At 40.2% G+C, this 25,904-nt stretch overlaps 1 protein-coding gene across 6 annotated transcripts in view; it reads right to left on the bottom strand.

Moving 5' to 3' along the window:
• Positions 1-515: 515 nt before the first annotated feature.
• Positions 516-25,904, bottom strand: part of TFDP2 (transcription factor Dp-2) — a 78,282-nt gene continuing 52,893 nt past the window's right edge. For 5 of the 6 annotated variants that reach the window (XM_049867166.1, XM_049867168.1, XM_049867171.1 and 2 more), the window contains 6 exons: positions 21,292-21,438; positions 17,456-17,524; positions 12,964-13,115; positions 9,769-9,935; positions 944-1,049; positions 516-731 (listed from right to left, as the gene is read on the bottom strand). In XM_049867166.1, the coding sequence (XP_049723123.1) occupies positions 548-731; positions 944-1,049; positions 9,769-9,935; positions 12,964-13,115; positions 17,456-17,524; positions 21,292-21,438 (825 nt within the window). In that variant the 3' untranslated portion in view covers positions 516-547. The remainder of the gene's footprint in view (positions 732-943; positions 1,050-9,768; positions 9,936-12,963; positions 13,116-17,455; positions 17,525-21,291; positions 21,439-25,904) is intronic. The other variant, XM_049867167.1, reaches the window with a different exon arrangement.

Genomic DNA, 25,904 nt, shown 5'->3' with positions numbered 1-25,904 from the left:
CCACTAGTTCAGCAGTTCAGTCTGTGCCCCTCAGGCCACAGGATTGTCCATCTACAACCCTCATGTATAGCTCCCCCTACTGGGACTTTTCATGTTTATTTCTGCCTTGTAGAAGGCAGCCCAGGCTAGGAGAGAAACACGAGAAGCATGATCGCCAAGGACTATTCCTTGTAGCAATCTCAATTTCAAGGATTATATGGGCATGGGGGTTGCGGGGAGGGACACAAAGATCCCACCCCAGGGAAGATAAATGAGCTTCATTTATGCTGCCAATTCTTCAGGGATTGTGCCTCCTCTATCACCTCTGAAAACAGGCTTTGTCGGCAACGTGACCTATTGCTCTGCCGGTCAGTTTTCATTCACACTACGTTCGCTTTTGTCTCAATCATCTTGGCCTTCATGTGATTTGCTTATTGTGTTTCTCTAGTTTTCACGGAACACACGGTGCAAACAAAGGCAAAGACTGAAGCAATCATTTCAAAAACAAGCGCTCACACTAAAGACACACATGAGCATCAAATAACAAAAGGTGGATTTCCTCCTGTCTTTATTCTGGGGAGGAGGAATCCTCCTCGTCATCGTCTTCGTCTTCGTCGTTGAACGAACAAGGGGTCTCGCCTCGGGACTCAGAGCAGTGAGAGGCCGCACTGCTGGACTGGTGACTGTTTGGGGCAAGGAGCTGCCCGGTTGCTAAGGCCACTTCAGCATCCAAGCATAACCCTTGGTTGACACTAGCAAACAATTAAAACACACAGGCTCATTAACGCGGTGTATGCGTCAAGTTCTGTAAAACACAGCAGTAAAAACGCAGGAAGGTGGTGCCACTGCCACAATCGGCCATGAATCTGCTGAGGACTCACGCCAGCAGGAAGGCGGCGCTGGCTCCCCCTTCAGAGGGTTAGGGCTTCATGGTTCGCCCTCTAACCTTGAAAAAAATACATACCTTGACTGGGATAAGGTGGCACCAGTGGTCAGGTCTAAATCTGAAACTGACTGGGTAGAGTTCAAAAGCAGTCCCTGATTTAACCAAGAAGGTCCTGTGGAGATATCTAAAAAAAAAAAATGGAACATGTAAGCTCTTATTGTTCTGTGGCTATTGTATTGTACAGCCATACAAGTCTCCTGCCCTGGGAAGAACCCAGGCTTTTCCTCTTCTTGGAAAAAAACTCTCGAGGCTTTAAGTGCAGAAAAAAAATGGTGGGAGGCAGATATAGGGAAAAAGAATTTAAATAAAAACAATCACAGATTCTTTCTTATTTTCTTCTTAAATAAGACCTGCAGAAAGCAAGCTCAGAGCATTGCTCACTGGGCACAGTGATCAAAAGACCATCCCTGGATACCTGCTGGCCTTACCACAAAAGACCTTGGCTGTGGTGTTAACAGTCAAAGCCAGGAGTGGGTGAAGAGAAAGTCAAATTAGAAATATCTTAGGTAAGAGGGATATCCTGATACACTTTTGCCAAAACCCCCACTGCACCATCTTTTCAAGTATCCACAGGTGAACTCAATGCTATTACTTGTCAAAGGTCTATTCTTTTCTGACAAGGTTTCCCACCATCCCTTGCTTTATAATTCAAACTACCCCTTATTTTATTTACTATTTTTTAATAATTTATTTTTTTGTTGATGTTAAAAATATGCACAGCAAAACATATACCAATTCAACAATTTCTACATGTACAATTCAGTGACACTGATTATACTTCTTCAAGTTGGGTAACCATTCTCATCCTCCTTTGCCAAATTATTCCTTCACCACTAACATAAACTCACTACCCCGTATCTAATCGTTCGCGTTGCTGTTGCCAATTTGATCCCATGTAGACTCTTTTTTAAAAGGTCACAGGCAATTAATATTTTTAATGAGGGTGACACAGACATTACTAGAAACTGTCATGTTTTAGTCCACATAAAATACTTTGGGTATATCCTTCTGATCTTATATTCTATGCATATACCATATTTCTCCTATTACCAAACTGATCAATTCTTACTGTAATTACTTGTTTAATATTTGTCTCCCCATCTAGAACGTTAACTCAAAGAAGGCAGTGACTGGAACATAAGATCTAAGTCAATGTTACTCAGTGAATGAATACAGAGTAGTCTGAACAGTTTACAAAATAGGTGGTATATACTCACATTAAGAAAATTAGAACAAGTCCACAAGAGCCAAAAATACCACTTTGAGTATATTCCACCTAAATTCAGAGGTTGTCTCTAGATTTGATGCCCTGAATACTAATAACTGAAGACCAGACAAGCTGTGGAATGACATCGGGGACATCATACATGAGAAAGCAAAATGTCATTAAAAAGACAGGAAAGAAAGAAAAGAACAAAATGGATGTCAGAAGACACTCTGAAACTTGCTCTTGAATGCTGAGTAGCTAAAGCGAACAGAAGAAATGATGAAGTAAAAGAGCTGAACAGAAGTTTCAAAGGGTGGCTCAAGAAGACAAAGTAAAGTATTGTAATGAAATGTGCAAAGATCTGGAGTTAGAAAACAAAAAAGGGAAGAACTCACTCGGCATTTCTCAAGCTGAAAGAACTGAAGAAAAAAAATTTCACCTGTGAGTTGCAATTCTGAAGGATTCTATGGGCAAAATATTGAAAGATGCAGGAAGCAACAAAAGAAGATGGAAGGAATACACAGTCACTGTACCAAAAAGAATGGATTGACGTTCAACCATTTCAGACGATAGTATATGATCAAGAACCAATGTTACTGAAGGAAGAAGTCCAAGTTGCACTGAGAGAATTGGTGAAAAATGAGGCTCCAGGAGTTGACAGAATACTGAGATGTTTCAACAAATGGATGCCGCAATGGAGGTGCTCACTCGTCTATGCCAAGAAATTTGGAAGACTGCTACCTGACTGACCAACTGGAAGAGATCCATATTTGTGCCCATTCCAAAGAAAGGTGATTCCAACAGAATGCGGAAATTACTGAACAATATCGTTAATATCCACACAAGTAATATTTTGCTGAAGATCATTCAAAAGCGGTTGCAGCAGTACATCGACAGGAACTGCCAGAAATTCAAGGTGGATTCAGAAAAGGATATGGAATGAGGAATATTATTGCTGATGTCAGATGGATCTTGGCTGAAAGCAGAGAATACCAGAAAGATGTTTACCTGTGTTTTATTGGCTATGCAAAGGCATTCAACTGTGTGGATCACAACAAATTATGGGTAACATTGCAAAGAATGGGAATTCCAGAACACTTCATTGTGCTCATGAGAAACCTGTACACAGATCAAGAGGTAGTTGTTTGAACAGAACGAGGGGATACTGCATTATTCAAATTCAGGAAAGGTATGCATCAGGGTTGTATCCTTTCACCATACTTACTCAATCTGTATGCTGAGCAAATAATATGAGAAGCTGGACTATATGAAGATGAACACGGCATCAGGACTGGGGAAAGACTCGTTAACAACCTGTGATATGCAGATGACACAACCGTTGCTTGCTGAAAGCCAAGAGGACTTGAAGCACATACTATGAAGATCAAATTTCACAGCCTTCAGTATGGATTACAGCTCAACATAAGAAAATAAAAATTCTCACAACTGGACCAATAAGCAACACCATGATCAACAGAGAAAGTACTGACGTTGTCAAGGATTTCATTTTACTCAGATCCACAATCAACACCCATGGAAGCTGCAGTCAAAAAATCAAATGATGTATTACATTGGACAAATCTGCTGCAAAAGACCTCTTTAAAGTGTTCAAAAGCAAAGATGTCACTTTGAGGACTAAGGTGATCCAAAGCATGGTATTTTTAATTGCTTCACGTTCCTGCGAAAGCTGGACAATGAATAAGGAAGATGGATGAAGAACTGACACCCTTGAATTACGATGTCAGCAAAGAATGAATATATCATGGACTACCAGAAGAAAAAACAAATCTGTCTTGAAAGAAGTATAGCCAGAATGCTCCTTAGAAGCAAGGATGGTGAGACTTCATCTCATGTACTTTGGGCATGTTATTGGGGGGACCAGTTGCTGGAGAAGGACATCATGCTTGATAAAGCAGAGGGTCAGCAAAAAATAGGAAGTTCCTCCAAGAGATGGACTGACACTGGCTGCAACAATGGGCTCAAGCATAACAATGATTATGGGGATGGCCCAGGACCGGGCAGTGTTTCATTTTATTGTACATAGGGTTGCTGTTATGGCTTGAATTGTATCCCCTGAAAATGTGTGTCCACTTGGCTAGGCCATGATTTCCAGTATTGTGCGGTTGTCCACCATTTTGTGATTTTATGTGATTATCCTATGTGTTGTAAATCCTAACCTCTATGCTGTTAATGAGGCAGGATTAGAAACAGTTATGTTAATGAGGCAGGACTCAATCTACAGGATTAGGTTTTATCTTGAGTCAATGTCTTTTGAGATATAAAAGAAAGAATCAAGCAGAGAAGGAGACCTCATGCCACCAAGAAAGAAGCACCAGGAGTGGAGCCTGTCCTTTGGACCCAGGGTCCCTGTGCTGAGAAGCTCCTAGACCAGAGGGAGATTGATGACAAGGATTTTTCTCCAGAAATGACAGAGAAAGCCTTCCCCTGGAGCTGGTGCCTTTGAACTTGGACTTTTAGTCTCCTAAACTGTGAAACTGTGAGATAATAAACTTCTGTTTGATAAAGCCATCCACTTGTGGTATTTGTTTTAGCAGCACTAATAACTAAGACCCGCTTCCATCAAGTCTATTCTGACTCATAGCGACCCTAGAGGACAGAGCAGAACCACCCCATAGGGTCTCCAAGGAGCAGTTTGTGGATTCGAACTTCTGACCTTTGGGTTAGCAGTCATAGATAGCTCTTAACCACTGTGCCACCTGGGCTCCAGTAACTAAGACAGTTGCTATGAATCAGAATGGGCTCGATGGCATATAACAACAGCAACAATATATTCACATTAGACATACATCTCTAACTCCTAAAAATTAAACACGGTTATCAAAAGACTTCATCAAAAGAGTAAAAAGAGAACATACAGACGGGGAAAGAATTTTTTGGCTATGACATATCTGACAAGGGTCTCATCACTGAAATCTACAAAATACTTCAATATTTCAACAGCAAAAAGAGAAATAATTCTATTAAAAAATGGGTAAAGGAAATGAACAGACACTTTACCAAAGAAGACATTCAGCCAACAAGCAGACACATGAAGAAATGCTCGTGATAATTAGCCACTAGAGAAGTACAAATCAAAACTACAATGAGGAACCATCTTACCTCGACAATACTGGCACTAATAATTAAAAAAAACAAAAACAAAAACAGAAAATATTAAATGTTGGAGAGGTTGTGGGAAGACCGGAACTCTTATGCACTGCAAGTGAGAACGTAAAATGGTACAACCACTATTGCAAACGATATGGTCCCTCCTTAGAAAGCCAGAAACAGAAATACACAATCCAGCAATCCCACTCCTAGGAATAATCCTAGAGAAATAAGGGCTATTACACGAATAGACATATGCTTACCTAAGTTCACTGCAGCACTGTTTACAATAGCAAAAAGATGAAAACTATCTAATTGCCCATCAACAGATGAATGGATAAACAAATTATGGTACATACAGACAATGGAGTACCACACAACGATAAGGAGCGACGACTTAAAGAATGAAGACAAATCCATGAAACATCTCACAACATGGATGAACCTGGAGGGCATTACGCTGAGTGAAGTAAGTCAATCACAAAAGGACAAATATTGTATGAGACCACTATTATACAAACTCAAGAAAAGGTTTAAACACAGAAAAAAGCAATCTTTGATGGTTACGAGGGAGGTGAGGGGTAGGGAGGGGAAATCACTTACTCTAGAGTAGACAAGTGTCAACTTTGGTGAAGAGAAAGACAACACACAATATAGGGGAAGTCAGCACAATCTGACCAAGGTAATCTCACAGAAGCTCACTAGACACATCCAAACACCCGGAGGAACCTAGTTGCTGGGGCTGAGGGCTGGGGACCATAATCTGGGGGATGTCTAGGTCAACAGGCATAACGTACTTCATAAGCAAAATGTTCTACACTCTACTTTGGTGAGTAGCGTCTGGGGTCTTAAAAGCTTGCGAGCAGCTGTCTAAGATACATCTATTGGTCCTATACCATCTGGAGCAAAGGAGAATGAAGAAAACCAGACATAAGGAAACTATTAGCTCAAAGGACTAAAGGACCACATGAACTACAGCTTCTACCAGCATGAGCCTGGCTACCACCATCAACTGCTCTGACAGGGATCACCATAAAAGAGTTCCAGAGAGGAGGAGAAAAATATAGAGCAAAATTCAAATTCACAAAAAAAAAAGACCAGACTTACTGGTCTGACAGAGACTGAAGGAATGCCCGAGACTACGGCCCCTGGACACCCTGCTAACTTAGAACCGAAGCCACTCCCGAAGCCCACTTTTCAAAGATTACACAGGCCTGTAAAACAAATAACATACGAGGGGAACGTGCTTCTTAGTTCAACCAAATATATGAGACCGAATTGGCAAATCCTGCCCAAAAGCAAGACGAGCAGGCAGGAAGAGACAGGAAAACTGGATGAATGGACGTAGTGGTGGAAAGGGGAAGAGTGCTGACACGTTGCAGAGATGACAACCAATGTCACAAACAATTTGTGTATAAATTTTTGAAAGAAACTACCTTGCACTGTAACCTTTCACCTAAAGCACAGTAAAAAAAAAAAAAAAAAAACAACCCCTAAGAAGAAAATCTTTGACTTAAATTGTAAAGTTAAGACCAAATGTATGCTCAGAAAATATAATTTACCAAAAGGAGGTTTTATTCAGTCAAAATAATTTTTATAATTATTATACAAAAAATGGAATTATATGTAATGAGATTGGAAACTGTGCTACCCTATCCTGGCACTGTCTGACCAAGTGAGAGGCTGTTCCCATGTATGAAAATATACTAAATGTCTACATTAATTTTAGAATGGTCTTGTGAAGCTTTTTCTTCACAGGCAAGCTAAGGCAGCTGTTAAAAAAAAAAAAAAAAGAAGACTCCAGTTCTAAGAAGAATAGCAGACTTTCAATACACTAAGTAAGAGCAAGTCTGTACAAGACGAAATTAAAGCCAGAATTCTGTGCTGGGTATTAATTAGTATATAAAACTATGGAAACTTTCTGTCAGAATACGGCTATTTATTTGTGAGCAGGACACATGAGTTTTTCTTTTACAGTGGCTTTGAAAAGCCTACAGTTCTGTCACATTATGGTAGGAGCCACACAATGGTTCTCACATTCCTGCCCAAGAGCCATTCTGTCCCTTTCTACACTAAAGGCACGTTTCTTCCTTTGAACTAATGAGAAAGTCTGTATCCCAGTCAGCAAATGAGGTCACCAAGAGATCAAAACCACAGAGCCTGCCTATTTGCCCTGAGCCTTTTTACCAAGAATAAGCTAAGATAAAGTGATTTACGAGTAAGTCTTTATTCAGGCCCTGCTGGACTGCCCGTATGACTGGCTGCTAACGGAACAGCAGACCCGCCCGGAGAGAATGTGCGGTGCAGGCGACAGGCTGGAGACACAGGGCGGGGAGGCTGAGGGGCAAAGAGGAGCAGGGGTCGCACCATAGAAGACAACGTTGCCAACTGAGGAACAAAATCAAACAGAAAGCAAACCTCAATCAAGGAACTTTTCTGTTGAAACCAAAGGGCCAAAACCATGAAACAAAATAAAAGGGACCTTTCTGCTTGTATTTGATTTACTAGACCTTAGCATTAGCATTAAAATGTCTTAAAAAGTGGTGTCAAATCCTAGGTGGTAATACTTATGAATGAAGAAAAAGGAGAAAGCAAACGATTCTTTATACGTCTATGTTATATGGGTAGGACGGAGCCCTGGTGGCTCAGTGGTTAAGCGTTTGTCTGCTAACCAGAAGGTCAGCAGTTCAAATCCACCAGCCGCTCCTTGGAAACCCTATGCGGCAGCTTTACTCTGTCCTATACGGTCGCTATGAGTTGGAATCGACTCGACGGCAACAGGTTTTACTGGTAGAATGTATCATATTTTCAGGAATTAGGACAATCACAAACATTTCTGAATATTTAAAAAAAAAAAAACCATTGCCCTGAGTCTATTCCAATTCAGAGTGACCCTGTAGGGCAGAGTAGAACTGCCCCATAGGGTTTCCGAGGCTGTAATCTTTATGGACGCAAACTGCCACGTCTTTCCCCAGGGAGCAGCAGGTGGGTTCAAACCACAGACCTTTCAGTTAGCAGCCAAGCACTTTAATCACTGTGCCACCAGGGCTCCAAATTCAGAACAGTATAAAAATTAACCTATTTAATTTTTGTGGTTAGTAACTGAGTACTTAACCACTGTACCACCGAACCAAAAAACCAAACCTGTTGCGGTCCAGTGGATTCCAACTCATAGTGACCCTACAGGACAGAGTGGAACTGCCCCATAAGGTTTCCAAGGAACCTGGTGGATTCGAACTGCCGACCTTTTGGTTGGCAGCTGTAGCACTTAACCACTATGCCACAAACAAAAGCAAGTGAACCATAAACAGGAAATCTGAAAGAGTGGTTACCTCAAAAGGGCGGAAAGGGCACAGACTGAGCGGACTTCAACCGGAATGTTCTTTTTCTTAAACTGGGTGGTGGTGGTGGGGGGGTTCACAGGAGTTCACTGTAATTGTGAGCCTTTAGATTTTACATAAGTAAACCTTCCTTTGTATCTACGCAGTGCTGAATAAAACAATTTAAGGCTGGGAAGAGAGGAATCTTGAGGCATTTCACCGTAACGTGGAAACAGTGTATATAAATATGAATCCGTATTTACCCTACTCTGCCTTTTTTCTGATATTTAAAGTTTTACTATATTCTTCCTCTCTGAATTCAACATTTTAACCCAAGACATTTTTTAATCTTTTGTACAGACAGATGATATAACAGAAAGTACAGTGAAACCTGTGAGAGCCAGAACTTGACGGGACTGCCTTATTTTTGCAAATTTCCTGCCTATCACTTTTCCATTGCTCTCTTAGTGGAAAATATTTTAGTTTTCCTTCTCTGACAGGTTTCTGCCTTCGTGGGTTCTGGCATTCACAGGGTTTTAATGTATTCCATAAGGGTAGGATGGGGGGAGGTTTCTGCTTTCCTCCAAACTGCCCTAAGTTGCCCCTGAGGTGTCCAGAGGGCACTAAGAGAGAGGATGTCTAAAAAACTTCATCAAACTTTCACTAAAAGCTTACTCTAGCCAGCCTCCATGCTAGTACTGAGAAACAGATATAAAAGATATCTCTGAGGAGTCAAATTTAGTGATGAACTGGCTGATTTCGATGTATACAATGCATGTTATATACATGTAAATTCAGAATAAAACTCAAAATCCATTGCTGACGAGTCGATTCCGAGTCATAGCGACCCTATAGGACAGAGTAAAACTGCCCCAGGATTTCCAAGGCTGTAAATCTTTACGGAAGCAGACTGTCACATCTTCTCCCGTGGAGCAAGTTGGTGGGTTCAAACTGCCGACCTTTTGGTTAGCAGCTGAGCACTTTAACCATCGTGCTACCAGGGCTCCAAAATCAGAACAGCATAAAAAATCATCTATCTAATCTTTTGACCAGAGATCCTAAATGCATTATCTGAAGTGGTGAAAGTTGCAATTTAGTGATGCCATCAAGTACGGGCTTTTCAAAAATATCACAGTTTTCCGTGAGAAAGTTTGAACAAGTTAGGGTTTGGCATTTAGCCAGAGGCGACATGTGGAAATGGCAGTTACCTGTGATGTAACCTTCTAGGGCCTTTGGCACCAGCGATTTAGCAAGCTTCAGGTCCTCCAGGGAGCATGCCCCTGACTCCAGGCCAAATGACATTCCCATGCGCTTCAGTACTTCTATGTCATCATGGATCTCAAAGGTGTTGTCAAAATTAAAAAGGTATTCAAACCTGCAGCAGGAAACAAAGTTAGGAGGTGGTTGTAGGCAGTATGAGGGTCTGAACAATTTGGTACCTTGAGAGCCAAAGTTCAGCTGAGAGCCTAAGTTTAGCTACAGTACTGTCACCGTTGAGAGCAATAAAGACCCATTCTGGTGTGTCCCAGGAGACATCCCAAATAAACCACTCTCCCAATTAAAACAACTTTCCTGTGACAGACAGCAGGAGTCTCTAAACTTGAGTCCTCTTTAAGCTGTTGCAAACAGGAGGCAGACATTTTGCCTGGCAAAGGCCTTTCACTGTTCTAAATCCAATACTTTTCAAAGCTGCCTACAGCTTTGTCACGGAAGATAGAGTATCATGGCTTTCCCCCTTTCTTTCCAGTTTAATAGAGTCTTAAGCTTTAACGTTTTGGATGCTTCCTTCATTTTCATGAGCCAAATGTTAGCTCCAGCATACCCCAGGTAAGCAACAAATGGAAGGCTTTTCCTCTGAGGTGTGCACACCCTCACAAACTGGCCAATTCCCAAATCCTGCCTTCAGACCAAGTACCAAAGGGATACACAGCTGCCCAGCACAACCCTTCAATAAAGAGGCAAGAGCAGGAAGATACAACCTGACTCTCAGGCTCTGGGGCACCCCTAACCATAGGCCTCAGCCCTGCAGGGCAGAGTTCAGGTGACGGTACTGGGACAGTGCTGTTATGACATTCACTACATGAAAATCATGTGCGGGTGAAACTTTTTATGCTAGATATTGTTGTTGATTCTGACACATAGCAGCCCTATAGGACAGAGTAGAGCTGCCTCATAGGGTTTTCTAAACTGTAATCTTTAGAGGAGCAGATTTCCACGTCTTTTCTCCCGTGGAGCCACTGGTGGGTTAGGACCACCAACCTTTCCGTTAGCAGCTGTGTGTTTAACCACTGTGCCACCAGGGCTCCTTATGCTACATTTTAGATCAAAGCAAACATTATAATTTTAAGCAACAAGCCATATTTAAATAATTTGAAGTATGTAAATTTGAATAAAGGACATTAAAAAATTTTCAGAAGTGAACAGAAAATCTGAAGTGGGTGTCTGTCACAGGGATAATTTCAGGCGTATGTGAAAAGGAGACAGATTTGTACACTGAATCCTCACTGTGGGGACGCCTCCGGGCTAACTGAGGGGAAAAGAATGCATCACCAACATGACTGAAAGAAAGGGCGATAGGACCTACCTTGAGTAACAAGCTTCTACAAGTTGTTTAAAGACTCCTTCCCGCCACTTGGGGGAGGTTCAGGAAAGGGCATGAGTCAGTAACCACCAGGGGACAGAAACCTTACTAGCTCTCAGCCTGGGTGGATAGAACCCCTAATTCTCTTAGGTGAATGGTCCCCAGACTTTAATGCCACCCCTTTTAAATTTAAAATAAAAGACTAACTAAGGAGAGAATTTAATAATTCCCCACAGGACGAGAGACTAAGTAGAGAGAGTAGCTACAATTCTAACAGGTCTTTTTTTTTTTTCTGAAAATACCCTAACCATTCTCTAGAATTCTCGGTTGCTTTTTTTCTGAGACTAATTAACATCCTTTTAGACATAGATGGTTGTGCAGAATTTGCATGTGTGTAATATCGACCACTGGGCTGGGTTCTTTATGAATTTATCATAAACTGCAAGGTAATTACTATAATTCTTATTTTTAGGGAGGAAGGCAGGAGATCTCAGAGAGGGTAAGGGACTCTGTATAGCTAGGGGAAAGACTGAAAAAACTGGGGCTGCTGACTTCATAGCCTGCAGTCTCTACTATTTCTCCTTGTGCCAGTGGCTTCATTCATTAATAAACGGTGCTCTGCAGGAGAAAAGACCTGGTCATCTTGAATGATTTTAGAAATTCCTGCCCACCGTTTTTCTGTGTGTGTGCACGCATATGTGTATGCCTTCTTCTTTAACTGACCCAGAATCTCTGAGGGTAAGAGACACAGATATGGGAACCACACTGCCAGAGAAAAGAGTGGGAAAAACAAAGAGTGGTAAAGGCCAAGGGCAACGAGTTAGCTGTGAGAAGATCAGAGGCTCTGGTCTTCCTGGGACAGTCCTGGGGTCCGCCTGCTGTCCCAATGTAATTAATCATCAATGCTTTCAAAAGTGTCTCAATCTGGATGATAAATTATACACTGGCCCCTTTAACAATGGCTAACATTTATAAAGCATTTGCCTTGAGTCAGCCCCTTTGTAGGCATTATCTCATTTAATCCTCCCAATAAAGCTGGGATGTGACATAGGCCTTAGTGGTCCCATCTGTTGTTACGAAAATGGAGTTTTGTGGGAGTTAAGGTCAAGGGGCAACCATCCTCATTTGGGTCTGACGCCCTCCCTCTGCACTCCACACCCTTAACTCTCTCCTGATCCTGGAAAAGTCCCTGGTTGCAGCCCGAACACCACTGATAGAAACTGTTTTTATGAAGGGTAAAGTCAACTACAGATTAATCGTGTATTTTGAAAAGGAGTATTTCTCACTTGCTATGAGGAAAATTACCATCAGTCTTAGTTGACAGATAAAGCAGAAAACATGCCCAATATTTTTATGTCTACGCATTCACTGGAAACCCTGGTGGCTTAGTTGTTAAGAGCTACGGCTGCTAACTAAAAGGTCAGCAGTTCAAATCCAGTAGGCACTCCTTGGAAACTCTATGGGGCAGTTCTACTCTGTCCTGTAGGGTCGCTATGAGTCAGAACTGACTCAAGGGCAATGGGTTTGGGTTTTTTTGTTGTTGTTGTTAACTCATTCATTAATTAACAGGAGCACACTCAACTATGAAACAGCAAAACAAATGGCTCACTGATAGTCTGAATTACTGCCGTTACTTGCCCAGAGTTACCACACACATGCATGGCTTGGGCCCAGGCACCACTATGCACACAACAGCAGCAGTGCAGAGTCTGGTCTGAGAAGGGGTTACGGATAATGGAGCATAACCTTCTTTATCTTGCATGTGATGGGAATCTGTGAACAGAAGGCCAGACCTGCACCCCTCCCCTAATTTTCCACTCACTTGTCACTGGAGATGCTGCAATCAATGACTGTTTTTCTGCTTGTATTGATGATTATAAATGGCAGCTGAATGGTGGAGTTCAGGGCTGGAGGGCCCTGGTTCTGCTGCTCATTTTGCCGATTCCTCTGTACCAGGTTCTTGAACGCTATTTGCTGTAATAATCAGTAAGAAGAATATGGCTATTTATTGTGGATAAATGAGTGGGAATTTAAATCCATTGACACATTTAAAATATAGTTTAAAATCACAGCATTTAAAGAGGCATTCCACCTACACTGGTGAATTAATTTAGAAAATTAAACACTTAAGAAAAAAATTACAATGCTCCAACTCGAATACATTTCAAAGAAAAAGAAAAGTATACATTGAAATGGTATGTGACATAATCCTACTATAAACAATGGGCCCATGGTTTCCTTCACCCATAGGAACAGGACATCACAGGTCCAGGAGACAGCCCAGTGAGTGGCAACTGTGGCTCTTCTTAGCATGATGCAGCAAAAGGGACACCAAGTGGGCTTATGTTTAACATTTATCTAACACAGATTCCTGAGAGCTTAGAGCCAAACGCACCTTTTAGATTTTCTAACTCAGGGGCTTGCCAACTTTTTAAAGCCACAAGACCCCTTCTTCAAATGAAATCTTAGGGGCACACCCACTACCTAATACAGAGGCAAGCAGCACTGCTCTGGGGGTCTCTAGGGGGCTGAGAGTCGTTAGCCAGCTGCGCCCTTCATTCACCCTCACAGTGGTTTCTGCGGCACCTCCACAGAAATCCTCAGCATCCTTAAGCAAACTTTCTATGACAGTTTGGAATCCAGCCTGTACTGGGTTGGACTGTGTCCCCTAAAAATTCATGTCCTTCCCAGAACATCAGAATGTGACCTTATTTGGAAATAGGGTCATAATCCAATATGACTGGTGATCTTATAAGAAGAGACACAAAGACACGGAATGTAGACAGCCCTGTAAAGACTGAGCCAGAGATTAGAACTATGCTGCCATAAACCAAGGAAGGCCTGGGGCTACCAGAAGCTGGAAGAGGCAAGGTAGGATTCTCCTAGAGGCTGTAGAGAGAGCATGGCCCTGACAGTACCCTGATTTAGGACTTCTGGCCTCCAGAGCTGTGCCAGAATGAATTTCTGTTGTTTTAAGCCACCTAGTTTGTGGCACTTTGTCACGGCAGACATAAGAAACTAAAGTTCAGCCCACCTGTGCCCCACCCAACACATTCCAGATGAGGAAACTGAGTCAGAGCACTGATTATAAGGCCTACATCTTTGTCATCTTTGTACTAAATCTTGCGGCTACTTTTGGTTATAACCATTACTCAAAAAATCAAAGAAAGTAACCCTCCTCTTTTTATTTTTTGATAATAAGGTAAATGTACCATAGAATCCCATAGCTAGAAAGACCTTATAATTAAATAGTTTAAGCTTTCCATCTGCTATCTCAGGAAACAGATACTGGTTTTAAAAAGCTCTTGAAGTTAGAACCATTCATTCTGGGCCTTAACTAAAGTTTGATTAAGATTCCTGTTACCTTAAAATAGTTGGGTGTTATCTCCCTAGAAAGTGAACATTTATGCTTTTAAAATGTACAAAGCAAAAGGGATAATCAATTTATTCTAGCCCTAACAGTGTGCCCAATATCACTTTCTCGTTTTAAGTTATAATTCTTTGTCATCTTCTGCAACTAAAGAACTAAGGCTATTTATATTCACTGCTCAATTCATTTAATATTGAAGAAAAAAATATGCTGGAATTACAGAACTGAGAAAAAGAATTAAATGTTTGAATACTTCTGCCCAGTTTCTTCTTTTCTACTCAAATAAACCTCTTGGGAGCCGCTTCCATACTTTGTGGACCTAGTGCCCTGGGAGGGCCTTAGTACACACAGGGAACATGAACAGTGGTAAGTAATGGTCCTTAAATATTTACGAGTCAACTGTTCAATATTATGTACATTTAATAGCATCAAAGATTTTTCAGGTGCAGACAGCAGTGAAAACATGTTCTTTTCATAGCAAAAAGAAAAATCACCTCCCAATTATTCTGGATGGATGCCCTTATTTGTTGACCCTTTGACTGGTTTTCTGCAGCCTTTTGTTCTTTTCCAGGCTCATTAACATCTATTTCAAAAAATGGAACAGCTTCAGGTGTGTTCAGGAGCCCTGGTGGCACAGTGGTTAAGAGCTTGGCTGCTAACCAAAAGGTCAGCAGTTCAAATCTACCAGCTGCTCCTTGGACACCCCATGGGGCAGATCTACTCCGTCCTATAGGGTCGCTGTGAGTTGGAACTGACTTGACAGCAATGGGTTTGGTTTTTGTTTTTTTCAGGTGTATTCAGACATTCACTTTGCTACATGTTAGCAGTCCTGGAGAACTGCTGGTGCAATGACTAAGCACTTGGCTGCTAACTGAAAGTTTGGCAATTCAAACCCACCAGCTGCTCCTGTAAAGATTACAGCCTAGGAAACCCTATGGGGCAGTTTTACACTGTCATATAGGGTCACTATGAGTCGGGAATGATTTGATGCCACATGGCAATGACAACAACAGGAGGAGGAAATGAGCTGTGTATCTACTAGAAGACTAAAAGTTGTTTTCAATTATAATTTGAGTTTCATTTTAATGTTTAGAGAGACCTGTTTTTATAGATGTTGATAGCTAGGTTTCCTCTGGCTAGAAATCTTTTATAAATATTCGGTTCCAGAGATAGTAGAGGAAAAGAAACTCAGAACTTAGGAAAATACAAATACAATGTTCATTGTACAAAGAAGAGTAAAGAATACAGATAAGCAGAGAAAAATATTCAGCTTTATTCTTTGTGCTGGGCATCTAGAGATATGAAAGTCCCACAATCATAAAGGCAATCTTGTCCAGCACCATTCTTCCTGATAAACAAACAGATAGACAGATTTTTACATGCCGTTTGCCAAAAATCAAGCTCCAAAGTATTCCGTGAAGGTGTTGAAGGAATCCCAGGAAGTATTGGAGGTAACTGTGCAGAAACAGGGACAACAGAGGAAGCTGAGGGAAGAGGGCAGCATAAGAGTAAGTGGCAAGTCCCTGAAGGCCAGGGCTCTCAGAAGGCAGAATCCCACCAGGAGGGGCCCAGGAATAAACTGTTGGTCTTCAACTTTTATTTGTAACCTGCAGAACAATCTCTTGAAACAAAATCTTATTTGGAAGCCCAATATGAAAAATACATAAAATGCCTCAGGTAGGTTCCACAGGGCTCAGTGTGAAAACCAGGCACAGAACACAGTAAGAAAGAAACGGCCTAATCAGGATCAAACATCATGTCTGGGGCTTCCTGTCTTTGGAAAGTCACAACTTTATCTGCTGATAATCCTCTGCCCCTGCCATTTCCTTTCCTACTTCCTACTCTCAGATCAACCACAGTTCTCTGGAAGAGCCACACTCTCTTCTCTTGCCTCTCTGATTTACACATGAATGTGAAAAAAGGACACAAATAAAAGCATCTAGAAAGAGAAAAACAAACACACTTGCAACACTTATGAATATTTAACATATTTGGTCCATTAGATAAAGTACTGAAGGAAAAAACTGGTAAAAGATCTGGTGATTTATTACTACCTTTATCTCTGAAGAGTTGGATCATGTCAAAAATTAAATAGGACCTAAATTTATTCAAATCAAACTGGTTTTGTGGTTGGTTATAAAAGGCTTTTCACATAAAGACATTTTGCTAAGAAAATCATAAAGGCTCTGGTTCACTTTAGAAAGTTTATCTGATTGAATTGAAAATGGCTCAACTGTACTGCTCAGAGTGAATTTTTATACCAATTACAATTACCAAAAATAGAAAGAAAAAAAAAGAAAAAAGTCTAACTACCCTGTGATTTCACTTCACATGATTTTATACAAGGGCTCTATTCAATTTTTTTAAAAACCATCCAAATACTAGGCAGTTATCCAAAAAAAAGTATAAACATAGGAATCCTTATTAAACTATAAAATATATTTTTCTTAAATGCATTTTAAGTTTTGGTGTTTCTACAATACTCATTGAATCATGTCATGTCATTCTGCCATTTCCAGACAGTCTTCAAGGGAAGTAAGTATAACAGGTGGATCTGATTACTCAAAGTGTTTAAATTTTAAACGGCCTTACTACTTGACATTCTAAATCTGAGCTAGAATAAACCAAAAGATTCCTGACAGTTTATGGGCAGAATAAGAATCAGGTATAAGTGTCACAAATAGTCTGCTGCATAACATAAGTCACACATGGGGCAAGTATGCTGTGGCAGGGCTGGGATGAGGTCTAGAAGGAACGATCTAAAAGGCAGCGTGTGTGGAGGGCAATGTGCTCAGATGCAGGTGAGGGAGGCTACCCTGGCGTGGTACCACCAGACGCTACTTACAGGCTCCACGAGGAAAAAGCACGGTGACTCTAAAAGCACGTAAGTGGAGGAAGTGAATAGAGGCAGGGTAGGTGATGAAAACCACCTCAGCATCTTTACCTGCAGGAGAAGTTCTTGCAGCTGAGCCCGCTTCTGCTTTATCCGTTCTATCCGCCTCTGCTTCTCTATCTTTAAAACACAGGTTACAAAATAACATCAGCACATCAGAGCGTAAAGTACAGCTCACTGTTCAGGTCCTATTCTGAGGTAGCAAGAATTCTCCTTACAGAAACTCAACCCATTTTAACCACCAACATCCAAAAAGGCAAATCACACCTTTTGGTGGGGTCAGGAAGCAGGCAAGACAGCATAACGGTGGCAAGTGTCATCAGTAATGAGATTCCTCCACGTAATGAATACGTGGTGTGCGGTCCTGTTGCTGTTTATTCCTGAAATTCTGATCAGAGTGACAGCTACCACTCAACAAAGCGCTTTACACACATTATCTTAATTCATCTTCACAAAAACCACATGAGATAAGAACTATTGTTATCCACTTTGCATGTAAGGAAATGGAGGCTTAGAGGGGTTATGTAACTCCTCAAGTTCACACCACTAGTGAGTGGCAGGGCCAGGATTTGAAACTAAGCCATCTGATTCCAGACACCCTGTTATTAATTACTATATTACCCCTCCAAGACATGCGATTAAAAAAAAAAATTTATTGTGCTTTAAGTGAAAGTTTACAAATCAAGTCGGTCTCTCATACAAAAATTTATATACACCTTGCTATATACTTCTACTTCTAGTTGCTCTCCCCCTAATGAGACAGCACACTCTTTCCCTCCACTCTCTTTTTTTGTGTCCATTCGGCCAGCTTCTGACCCCCTCTGCCCTTTCATCTCCCCTCCAGACAGGAGCTGCCTACATAGTCTCATGTGTCTACTTGATCCAAGAAGCTCACTCTTCACCAGTATCATTTTCTATCCCATAGTCCAGTCCAATCCCTTTCTGAAGAGTTGGCTTTGGGAATGGTTCCTGTCTTGGGCTAACAGAAGGTCTGGGAACCACGACCTCTGGGGTCCTTCTAGGCTCAGTCAGACCATTAAGTCTGGTCTTTTTACAGGAGTTTGGGGTCTGCATCCCACTGCTCTCTTGCTCCCTCAGACATGCAATTTTTACTTATAGTAAGAAACATGCTGTGGACAAATTTCCTAGCTGCAAACAATGCTGATTTTTCCTCAGTCTTTTCTGGAAAACACACTCCGGTCTGAATTTCCTTGCAGATGTATTCCTCATTGTCTCTTTGGGCAGAACTCAATGACATCAAATAAGACCTTTGTCTTGTTTACTCCAACAGATTATTTCTTATTTGCTCCCCCTTAATCTAACCTGCACTAGGAGCTTCCTCTCACCACTGCCACACTTTAGCCCTAAATTACTCAGGGTTCACTGTAAAATCTGTGTGGTCTTCTAAATTTGCAAAACATTGTAGGGGTTTCCTCCTGCATCTGAAGCCCTGACAAGCCAAAAAGGCACTAAAATTAAAAACAAAACAAAAAACCCAAACCTGATGCCTTCAAGTTGATTACGAGTAGAACTGCCCCACAGGGTTTCCGAGGAGTGGCAGGTGGATTTGAACTGCCGACCTTTTGGTTAGCAGCCAAGCTCTTTAACCACTGGGCCACCAGGGCTCCAAAAAGGCACTACCAGAAGCCAAATGAGTCTTTCTCAGCCCCTACCTGTCCTTCACCCCCCACATCCAAGCTGGCCAAGCTGCACTGATTCCACATCTTAAACACCTCTCCAACCTCACTGCCACCGCCTTATCCCAGACCAGCACCGTGTCTCACCTAACTACACCTAAAGCATCCTTCTGTCTCTAATCTCCCCTGGACCTCTTCTCTCCCCATCTTCCTGTCAATTCAACTTCCAACCCACTAGCTAAGTGATTCTTTAAAACATATCGTATCCCTCCCATCCCCGTGCTTTATAATTCATCAATAGCTTCCCATTATTTACAGGATCAGGTTCCCACTACTTAGCACTTATGATCTATCTCCTTTCTCCATGTGTGTACTCTGGTCACAACCAGCTATGGACATGCTCTCTCATGCCTCTGCCTGGAAGGCCCTCCCTACCCTTATCCACTTGGCAAACTTCTACTCTACCCTCATAACTGAGTTCAGGGATTATTTCTGGAAAACCCCTCCCTTTTCTCCCTCTCCAGAGGATCTATCTGTACATACTTCTTTTATAGCAGTGATCACACTTTTTTCAACTTCTTTTACACTCTCCTCTCCCCAGCTATAACAGTTCCTGGGGGTCAGAGATTTTGTCTTATATATTCTTTGGCTCAGCACATGGTAGAAATGGACACATTTTTGCTTACTGAGTCTTTGGTATCAGCTTAATATTACTGGTAAAGTGATCTTCAAATTCCCTTCTATTATCGGAAGAAAGAAAAATGAGAAATGGAGGACATTCCCACTCTAGCAAATGGATAACATTAATTCTGTCACTTTTGATTAATATCTGGTTTCTCCCCCCGTCTACAAGCATAATAATACCAAATAATGTTTCATTTGCTAGAGGAAAAAGAGACTGAGAAAAACATGCAATCAAACTTAATTATCTTCAAAAGCTCAGTTTACTCCACTCATGGTCACGAGAATAAAATCACCTCAAACCAACTTAGCAACAGTGTGTAGGGCAAATGCTCATTTAAGGAAGATTTTTCTATGACGCTGGAAGTTAACAAAATAAAATAACTTCTGCACAAATTCATGTAAGTTGAGTATAAAGACATGATAAGGATGCAAATAAAATGCCATTTTATTGCCACTATTCCAGAGTCATTTGCTTGACTTTCACAACATGTAGAAGACTGAGTAACCAACATACAGGAAATAGCCAACTTAATCCACTTTTTTTGTGTGTGATTCATACAAGCAAGCGTTTCATTAGATATCATTTCTATTACCTAACTCACCAAGAAAAATTTTAGCAGAATGCTCAGAATTAAATTAGAATAAATTAAAGACCTTCTCTAAAAAAAATAAAATCTAAATAATATTTATTCATTACAGGCTGCTAAGGAAATGCTATTTTTAGAAGACTAAAGGCAAAGCAGAAAATCTCTATTCTTTCAAAAGTCTTAAAAGAAATTCTTTCTAGTATTTATGAATCGACACTAAAACTTCATCACTGTTCACAGCAAACAGAGGTCAAATTATCACAGGATAGATTATGTGATCTACTTTAAAAGTGTTTTCTCTCTGAAGAATTTTGTAAGCAACTTCACTGTAAATTGGAATTAAAAAAAAAAATTTTTTAGTCTTCTCAAGAAATATGGGTTCTTTAAAACATTATTCTCTAGTTAAAAATAAGAATTACAACAAATTCTAAAATACCTTTAGTAAAAATATTTAATGAAACACTGATTAAAAATATTCTTAAAAATTTTCATTCACCTTTTATAAAATGCTCTCTTTATCGTCCTCATTTGTTTTACAAGAAAAACGTGAGTTTTTTGACACTCAGAAATTGAGTACCCATATGTGCATGGTTTGGTATGATACAATACTATTACCAACTTAATATTAATATATTATATAATATTAAGAACAAAGAAGTTCAAGTTTAGTCCTATTATCTGTTTTTTATTATATTAAGAATAAAGAAGTTCAAGTTTAGTCCTATTATCTGTCTTAAGATACAACCTTAGGCAAGTCAATTCACTTCTATGTCCCTCAGGTTTATCATTTAGAAAATAGACTGATCAGATTATATATTTAAAGCTTCTTCCAGTTCTAAAATTCCACATAAGTCTGTTAAAAAAAAAAAAAAAAGACACATAAACAAAGAATAGTATCATGTGGCTGTATTTCTAAATGAAAATGCCTCTGGGGTAAAAGTAATGCCAACTGCTATCTATAAACAGAAAACTCATTTACCTCCAGGTTTTGACATTCCTGAGCTGAGTTGGTAGGCAGGCCGATCCACTTGATTTCTTTTTTTTCCTTTGAAATTATGTTCATTGCCATTAGCACGTTTAAAGCATCATAAACTCTTCGTCTAATATTCTTCTGATCATAAGCCTGCTAAAAATTGTTTTTTATTGAGTGATGATATTTAAGGGTTTGGCTATTTGAATTAAAGCTGAATTTTCTCCTAAGTTTGTCAAATAGGCAAGATGATAACATAAGAAAGATGTTTGAATTACAGAGAAATATGTAAATGGCAGCACTTTATGTAAAGCAGTATTATAGCTTTAAAAATTTTAGAAATTCAAATACAATGTCTAAAATTTAGTGAGTCTGGTGGAAAACAGAAACAACCTAAATATTTAACAGTAGGAGAAGGAGAAAGTAGTCTATGATCCATCACCCAATCAAATTTCATACAGCCACTGCTAATGGTTATGAATAATAATGTGGATTTTTTATGATAAAATTTTAAATAAAGAAAGTAGGATATATACATATTAATAACATGATTTCAAGAACATTAAATTCACTGGAAGGAAAACTGGCAATACTGGTTTTTCCTGAAGTGTTTGTAATACTTTTACTACAACATGTGCGACACAAGGAGCCCTGGTGGTACAGTGGTTAAGCGCTTGGCTGCCAACCAAAAAGTCGGTGGTTCTATTCCACCAGGCGCTCTGCGGAAGAAAGATGTGGCAGTCTGCTTCTGTAAAGATTACAGTCTTGGAAACCCTATGCGGTAATCTAATCTGTCCTACAGGGTCGCTGTGAGTTGGAATCGACTCAAAGGCAATGGGTTTGGTTTGGTTTATGTACTACACGCAGCTCTATGAGGTAGGTAATACGATTGTCCTCATTTTGTGCATAAGGAAACAAAGGGCAAAGAACACTAGCAGCTTGCTATTTAATGCATTTAAAGTGGACAGTTCTCTTCTCATTTGCAAAATCAGATAAAATTACTGCATCTTATACTTCCAAGATACAAATGCGAATCAAACTTCCACCTCCATGCTACAACAGAATGGCTTCCCTCCATAGACAACTCTTGGCTGGCTCCTTAACTTCCAAAGGCTGTCATGGGGCTATCTGCATGACCCGACAGCCATCGATTCCCCAGGGCAATGTAAGTTCTAGGCTTAAATAAAGTTGGACCGTCAAAAGGCTACACGATTGAACTATATTATCTTGGCTTCCAGAAAAATGTTCTCCACGTGTTGTGCTGCAATGTAAAGTCCTCAGGTTTTATCCAAAGACATTACAAGAAACAGCCATATGAAATCTGTCACTGTTCTCTACTTCTAGCAATAGAAAGCTAGATAATGTGAAACTCTTCTAAAAAACCACTATGAAAATGTAATAAATATCCATTTACATGCATGACTGCAAGGAATTTCTCCAGGGAGTAAAAATGAAGATTGCAGGTGAGAGTAAGGGGAAGGAATGACTGGAAAAGGGGGTGAAGGAAAATTCTAGGGTGATGAGATTGCTCCCTATCTTTATAGGGGTTTGAGCTATACAGGTTTATGCACTTGCCAAAATTCAACTACTGATTCACATATGATTCTGTGCATTTCCTTAAATTCAAATTTTACCTCAAAAGAAAAAAAAAAAGCCAATAAACAGATACTGAAGTCAATGGAGTGATGTGTACTTCATGTGCATGTCTGAAGTAAAGTTTTTAGGGATGATATCTACAACTTATTATAAAATTTATCAAAAAAATAAGATAAACTGATTGATGGATGGATAGATGGACAGGTATGTGATAAAGACAGGACAATAAAAGGTTAACTGTAGTATCTAAGTGGTGGGTAAATGGGTGGTCACTGTGAAATTCTTTTAACTTAAAACTTTTTTATAATAAAATGTTGGGGGGAAAATGAAGAATAAGTTGACAGACAAAATGTTCAATAAGCATGGAAGCTTAGGTTAGTAATGAGCCTTGCTGCAAGTGAGGAGTCTGGGCCACAGCAACTGCTTCACCACAAGCTTGTTAGAAATGCTGAAGCTCAGCACCATCCTGCAACTACAGAATTAGAATCTGCATTTTGACCAAATTTGCAGTATTTTTAAGCACCTTAAAGTCCGAGAAGCACTGCTCTAAGATGTTTGCAGACTTTGGTAACTTAATAAAACCAAAACCCAACCCACTGCTGCCGAGTCAATTCCAACTCAAAGCAACCCTACCGGACAGGGTAGAACTGCCCCACAGGGTTTCCAAAGAGTGGTTGGTGGACTCAAACTGCTGACCTTTTGGTTAGCAGCTGAGCTCTTAACCACTGTGCCACCAGGGCTCCTATAAAGACCTGGTTTAATAGCTGTGGAGAGGTGGGGGCAAAACCTCGAATTGCATGGTTGGGGAGAGAGGACTTGAAATGGGATAGTCATATAGAGCTGTCATTTCCAAAGGACAAATGCTAAGGGGGGCCGAAGAAACCTACCTGTCTCTGGGCTCTAAGTTGAAGTGGGGATAAATAGGATCAAAAAAACTTCCTTCTGAATTTGTAAACACAGTCTCTTGAGGGGCTAGGCATTAAAATTTCCATTACCTATATGCTCCTGGTGCCCTGGTGGTGCAACGGGTTGATTTATCTGGTATATGCTCCTGGAGACTATAAGCTAAAACTAACACACAGAGTGGTCCCTGGTAGGTAGTGCGCATCTACTGGCGAAACTAACAAAGCTCCTTTTGGGGGATATGCTCTCAACCCAAGCTATCTGGGATTCCCACAGATAAAACCCCACTGAACATGAGGTCGCAATCCCAAATTATAAAATATAAAAATAAATAAGTCACTACAAGTAAGACTCATTAGGAAAAACTCTAACAGCATTGGATAACCAAAACATTAGATGGTGGAATTAATACACACTGAACAAAAAATAAGTATATTAATATCTTTAGAATAAATGATGGGATGGAAGTTTCTAGAAAGAAATTAGATATATTAAAACAGATCAGACAAATTTGGAAAAAGAACCAAATAGAACTTCTAGAAATAAAAACCTCAGTGAATGAGTTAAACAGCAGATTAGGCACAAATAAAGAGAAGATAACTGTAAGATTAACCAGAAGAAATTATCCAGAATGCAGCAGAGAGAAAAACAGATGTACAACATGAAAGAACAGTTAAGAGATAGGAAGGATAAAATGAGAAGGATTAACCTTTTTCTAATCAGAGTTTCAGAAAGATGGGTCAGGATCTCATCTCTCACTTGGACTACCACATCCACGTCCTAATAAGCAATTTTGCCAAAGTCTTGATCACCAATCTGATTCCTACTCTGCGGTCAATATACACAGCTAATGTCACATCCCTACACAAATTCCTCAATGGTCCAGATCACCTTTAACAAAAAAATTCAATTCCTTTACAGACCTACTTTGTAAACTGGCTCTTGCTTATCAACCCAGCTTTACCCCCCAGCACTCCTCATTCCAACAATGGTGACCAAACTCTAACTTTCAAAACATACCAGGGTTTCTCACACCTCTGCTCTGAACAACTTCTTCTTGTCTGGCAGAATCAAACTCATTCTCTGTCCCTGCTCACATGCCATCTCCTTTTCCCCTGGCAGAACTCAGGTGTTCTTTGTCATATGTTCCTACTCTGTTCTGTATATACAGGTAGTCCCCAACTTCCGATGGGGTTCCGTTCCAACTCAGTCCTATGTGGTTCTGACCTAAGTCAAATACCTCTTTTTTTTTTTTTTTGAGTTTTCATAGCCTGCTATACAGCAGCATTTTGAACAGTAAATCATAACCCTGAACATCTACAAGTGAACATCTGAGAATGATAACATCAGCAAATTATGTACTGCAACATTGTATGTAGTACACATCACCAATGATAAAATGTACAAAAAAAAAAAGACAGTTGTAAGTGTGGTTTGTTGTAACTCAAATACATCATTCGCTGGGGACTACCTGTACTTTCCAGAGAGCATATACTTTCCATTTATTTACTATACATAATTGCATTTTAAAATATGTTCATCTACTAGACTGTAAGGCTATACTGGGAGGGATCATTTTTAAAAAAATTTTTATTTTTAATGCATACAGTAATAATTATTTTTTCAAACAGAAAGGTCTACAATGTATCACCGAAGCTAATAACGATAAAACAGATGATTTGCATGCATTAGCTCCCTTAATCCTCATAACGACCTATGACATAGACAGTATTATTAAACCTGTTTACCAATAAGGACACTGAGACTCAGAAGTTAAGTACTTTATCCAAAGTCACATAGCTAGATTTAAACCCAGGTCTGTGTGACTCCACAGTCTCCACTCTTACCTGCTTCCCTAATATGAACGCAGTAATTTGATGAGATGGAGATTTCCACATTTTTATAAAGAAATGTTTAAAAGAAAATATTATAATGGTAGATGAAATGCCACTCTTTGGGTTAGGGTCTCAAGCTGCGACACCTTAAAATAAGAGCAAGCCTAAAGACCATTTCAATTCAGCTCATTCACTGAAACGGAACTAAGGCATCCTCGACTGCTGATGTCCTCAGCCATCTACATTAATCCTTTCTGAAAGAAGGTATCAGATCCTAAGTCTCAAATT

The sequence above is a fragment of the Elephas maximus genome, chromosome 23 (assembly GCF_024166365.1).
Source record: "Elephas maximus indicus isolate mEleMax1 chromosome 23, mEleMax1 primary haplotype, whole genome shotgun sequence".
Lineage (NCBI taxonomy): Eukaryota > Metazoa > Chordata > Mammalia > Proboscidea > Elephantidae > Elephas > Elephas maximus.
Note: the sequence above shows the minus strand (reverse complement) of the source record. Positions and strands in the feature narration are given on the sequence as shown.